This window comes from Corapipo altera, unplaced genomic scaffold, assembly GCF_003945725.1.
Source record: "Corapipo altera isolate COAL_440 unplaced genomic scaffold, ASM394572v1 129886, whole genome shotgun sequence".
NCBI classification, from domain to species: domain Eukaryota; kingdom Metazoa; phylum Chordata; class Aves; order Passeriformes; family Pipridae; genus Corapipo; species Corapipo altera.
In genome coordinates, this window is record NW_020885368.1 from 11,450 (window position 1) to 16,335 (window position 4,886).

General features: G+C 58.0%; 1 protein-coding gene across 1 annotated transcript; it reads left to right on the plus strand.

Annotated features, from left to right (window-relative positions):
• Positions 1–323: 323 nt before the first annotated feature.
• Positions 324–4,145, plus strand: LOC113940440 (ethanolaminephosphotransferase 1-like; the record flags this gene model as incomplete). Its single annotated transcript, XM_027631580.1, has 4 exons — positions 324–583; positions 785–893; positions 2,955–3,029; positions 3,834–4,145. Coding segments are annotated over exons 1-4 (526 nt in total), but the record flags the coding sequence as incomplete, so codon positions are not given.
• Between the last annotated feature and the right edge of the window lie 741 nt (positions 4,146–4,886).

The following is a 4,886-nucleotide window of genomic DNA, read 5'->3' on the forward strand; positions in this document are numbered from 1 at the left end:
CAGAGAGCTGGAGCTGACACTTCCAAAGGCTGGAGGGTCAGTGGGTGAGCGCCAGGAGTGCCCTGGGTGCCCCATGCAGGGTCTTGGGGGGCTTTTTGGGATGTTCACACTGTTTTTGGGGAGACTCCACCCTTGACCCAAGTGCTGTTGCAGTGCCGAGACTCGGGTGGATTTTGTCCTCGTGGAAAGCTCAGTATTCCTGGAACAGCAGTGATGGGACAAGGAGTAACGGATACAGATTGCAAGAGGGGAAATTTAGGTTGGATACTGGGAAGAAATTCTACACTGTGAGGGTGGTGAGGCACTGGAACAGAGTTGTGGATGCCCCAGCTCTGGAAGTGTTCCAGGCCAGGTTGGATAAGTGGGATAGCGGGAGTCATCCCCGCCCATGGTGGAGGGGTTGGGACCAGATGATCCTTAAGGTCCCTTCCAACCCCTGTGATTCTGGATCTCTGGCCTTTCCCGTGTGTTTCTGAACCCTGACCTGTGGCCTTGTTTCCTCTGTGGTTCCCAGTACAGCGCCGTGGACAGCAACCCCCTGTCCCTGTACGTGATGCATCCCTTCTGGAACACCATCGTCAAGGTGAGCCCCGCCAGCCGCCTCTGGGACACCCTCAGCTGCCTCTTTTGGGGTGCCCTGAGCCCCCAGGGGCTGCCTGCAGCCTGCCCTGAGTCCCTGCATCCCATCCTGCGGCTCGGGATGCTCCGGACGGCGTCCCCGCAGCGCGTGCTCCCTCGCCCGTGGTTTAAGGAGTTCCTCTGTTCTTTTGCTGCTTCCCCACAGATCTTCCCCACCTGGCTGGCCCCAAACTTGATCACCTTCTCTGGCTTCCTGCTCCTTGTGTTCAACTTCTTCCTCATGGCATACTTCGACCCGGACTTCTACGCCTCTGGTAAGGCCGCGCGTTCCCGGCGGGATGTGGATCTGCCACCGGCTGTGCTGGGAATTCCAGAGCATGTGGGGGAGGCTCCCTGGGTCTGGGCCTTCCCAAGTGATGGGACAGAGCAGGGGGTTGAACCCACTGGGCTTCTTGACCAGGACTTGTCTGGGTACCACACCTTCCCTCCGGCTGCCAGGGGAGTGAGCTCCTGGCATCAGGCGGGAGAGGGAGGAGCAAACAGCTGGAATCTTGGGCAGGAATTGGCTCATCCTACAGAGGGAGGAGCAAACAGCTGGAATCTTGGGCAGGAATTGGCTCATCCTACAGAGCAGACAACAACCCGGTGCCCTTGTTTTAAAATCACAGGGTGACGTGGGAAGCGCCGCTTCCCTGGAACCGGCAGCCTCGTTCCTCACATCCCTGCTCGCTGCCCTCTTGCAAAACACTCCACCCCTGCAGACCAACCAGGCCAAATCCTCCTCCTCAGCCTCCCTGTTCACAGCTTTGAGCTTTCCAACACTGCCTGCGATTCCAAAGGCTCACTTGTCCCTTCCCTCGTGGCAGAGTCCCAGGGAAGGGGTTACAGCGGGATAACTCTCCGTGGATCCCTTTCCGTGTTTTCTCTCCCTCTGCCCCTGCCAGGGTTGGGTTGGGTTGGGTTGCTCTGGAGAGTTCATTCTTGTTCTTCTAAAACTGAGCCTGTCATCAAAACACAGTTAAGTGGGAAGATCCTGGTTTCTGGGGATTGCCTTTGTTGGTGGGTAGGGGAGTCCAGGCTGTCGAGAGCTCGGGTGGCATCAGGGGGTGTTTGCCAAGATTTGGGTCACGTTTGGTCCTTGGGCCATGGAGGAAAATCTGACAGTAGGTCAAGGGGAGAATCCCCAGGACATCAGACATCTAGAATCATGGAATTATAGAATGGTTTGGCTTGGAAGGGACCTTCAAGGCCCTCCAGTCCCATCCCCTGCCATGGGCAGGGACACCTCCCACCAGCCCAGGTTGCTCCAAGCCCCGTCCAACCTGGCCTTGGACACTTCCAGGGATCCAGGGGCAGACACGGCTTCTCTGGGCAACCTGTGCCAGGGCCTCCCCACCTCACAGCCAGGAATTCCTTCCCAATCTCCCATCTCTCCCTGCCCTCTGGCAGTGGAAGCCATTCCCTGTGTCGTGTCCCTCCATCCCTTGTCCCCAGTCCCTCTCCAGCTCTCCTGGAGCCCCTTTAGGCTCTGGAAGGATCTCTCAGGTCTCCCTGGATCCTTCCCTTCTCCAGCTGAGCACCCCCAGCTCTCCCAGCCTCTCAGAAGTTGGCTTTGGAGGGGTGGTGAAGCTCATCCTTTGGGGCCCTTCCTCACACGTGTTTTGCACGTCCCTCTTGGAAAGAGAACCTTTCCTTGTGCTGATGGAACCAGAGCCTTGTGTCTTCCCTCCTCCTGGGATGACTCTGTGGACATGACCCTCTGCTTGCCGCTGGGAAGGCACCATCCTGCTGCCCTGAGGAAACAGGGAGTGGCATTCCAAGGAATCACTGCTCCTTCAGGAGACCTCCCCGTGCCCTCCCGCTGTTTTCCAGCGCCCCTCGGGCTCCCTGGCCGTGCTGGGTCCCTGCCAGGGCCATGCTGTGGGAGGTGGGGGTGCCATGAGGGAGCAGCTCCTTTTCCATTGGAGGGATGGGACTGGAGAGCGGGCGGGGAATCCTGGCACGGAGACCGGGAATTGCCACATCCTGGAGAGGCTCCACCCGATGCTCTGAGCGAGGGATCGAGGAGAGTCCCCTGCACACAACTCCGTGGTGCTGCAGTGGGGTTATGGAACTGGCCCCAGTTCTTAGATCCTGTGATTTTTGGGGATCTGGGGACAGAGGAGAAGTTAAATCCTGGAAGGAAAATTCCTCAGTGTCCTGGTTTCGTGAGCTGTTGTGGAGCAGCTCGGCCGTCACATCCCGAAAAGTTCACGTCCCGGTTTCACTGAGCTGTACAGGTGCTTTGCTTGGTCCTGGGGCCTCTTGGGCCAAAACAAACCCCCCTGGGAGCTCGTCCTGAGCTGTCCTGACTCGGCTCTGTCTGATCCCTGCAGCTCCTGACCACCAGCACGTTCCCGACGGAGTGTGGATCGTTGTGGGGCTCCTCAACTTCATGGCCTACACGTTAGGTAAGAGTGTTCCTGCTGGGCTGTGCTCACCTGGTCGTGCTGTTGGCTGCATTGTCACCCGGTCTCTGAGCCCCCTGGGAAATGTTGGATTCTGTCTCCCGCCAGGCACTGATCCAGCTGCTCCTGGGTCTGCTGGAGCAGCTTCTGGGAGCTGCTTTGCAAAGTGGAGAGAAGGAAGTTGTCCCAGAGCAGCAGATGAGGAAAGGAGGAAACTGGAACCGAGACAAATTTGAGATAAATTGTGAAATCCAATCCAATAAATTGTCTTGGGTCTGCTTTAAATAGTCAGGAATCACAGAATGGTTTGGGTTTGGAGGGACCTTAAAGTTCACCCCCTGCCATGGGCAGGGACACCTTCCACTAGCCCAGGTTGCCCCAAGCCCCATCCAACCTGGCCTGGGACACTTCCAGGGATCCAGGGGCAGCCACAGCTTCTCTGGGAATTCCAGCCCAGCTCCTCCCCACCCTCCCAGGGAAGAATTCCTTCCCAATCTCCCATCTCTCCCTGCCCTCTGGCAGTGGGAAGCCATTCCCTGTGTCCTGTCCCTCCATCCCTTGTCCCCAGTCCCTCTCCAGCTCTCCCTTTAGGCTCTGGAAGGGGCTGCTTTAAGGAATACAGAGGAAATACAAGGCACTAAACGTAACCTTGTCAGCCTGTTGCGTTTCCAGCCTCCCGTGGATCAGGGGTGGGTGGGAATCCCACTCCCTGCTCCCCGCCGGAGGGTGGGAGCGGTGGCTCCCCTGTGCTTTGTGTGTGGGTTGTCGAGGAGAACTGCCCCTTCCTCCTCCTCCTCCTCCTCCCAGATGGAGTTGACGGGAAGCAGGCGCGCAGGACCAACTCCAGCACCCCCCTGGGGGAGCTCTTCGACCACGGGCTGGACAGCTGGGCCTGCGTGTACTTCGTGGTGACCGTCTACTCCACCTTCGGCCGCGGCTCCACCGGCGTCAGCGTCTTCGTCCTCTACCTCCTGCTCTGGGTGGTCTTGTTCTCCTTCATCCTCTCCCACTGGGAGAAGTACAACACGGGCATTCTGTTCCTGCCCTGGGGATATGACATCAGCCAGGTGGTGAGTGCCCAGCCAGCCCCTGGGTTGGGATGTGCCCACCTGCCACGGGGTGCGAGGGAGGAGCTGGCTCTGCCTGCCTCCAGAGCCTTGTCGGTCGTGGAATTTTCCCCTTGGAGGTGGATTCTCCGGGAAAACCGAGGTTTGAAGGGTGGGCACTGCCTTGTCTTTCCTCTCTCCCTGGTTCTCAGCGCGTGTTTTGGCCACCTGAAGTGTGGCTTCGGGCAGGTTCCTGCTTGGCACCGGTGTGGGTGAGTTCCAGGCTGGATGTTTGGGGTGCCCTTTGGCGCTATTGGGACAGCTGCCAAAACCACAGCGGGGTTAATTGGCTCGTTAATTGCTGTACCTGGAGCAAAGGTGCCCAGGGAGGTGCCCCCCCATACCCCAGTGCCTGGGCAGTGGGCGTTGAGACTGATGGTGATGGACCCTCTGGGGTGTTGGGGTGTCCATCCCTCATTAAGGAATTCTCTGCAGGAAGCTTTTTGTGATGACAGCTGGCATGAGACAGGTCCCCTGTATTGCTGGCAGTGCCTTCCACTCGCCCAGGTTGCTCCAGGCCCTGTCCAACCTGGCCTTGAACAATTCCAGGGATGGGGCAACCACACGTTCTCTTGACAACCTGTGCCAGTGTTTTACCACCCTCACTGTAAAAAAGCCTCTTAGATCTGATTACACCTGTTTTATTTATCTTCTGGCTCATCAGGTGCTGGAAGGAGAGTTCAGTGAATGCAGCTGCACTATAATAATTGTAATAATCATCTCTCCTGGTAAAGGACTCCAGAGCTGAACCCCA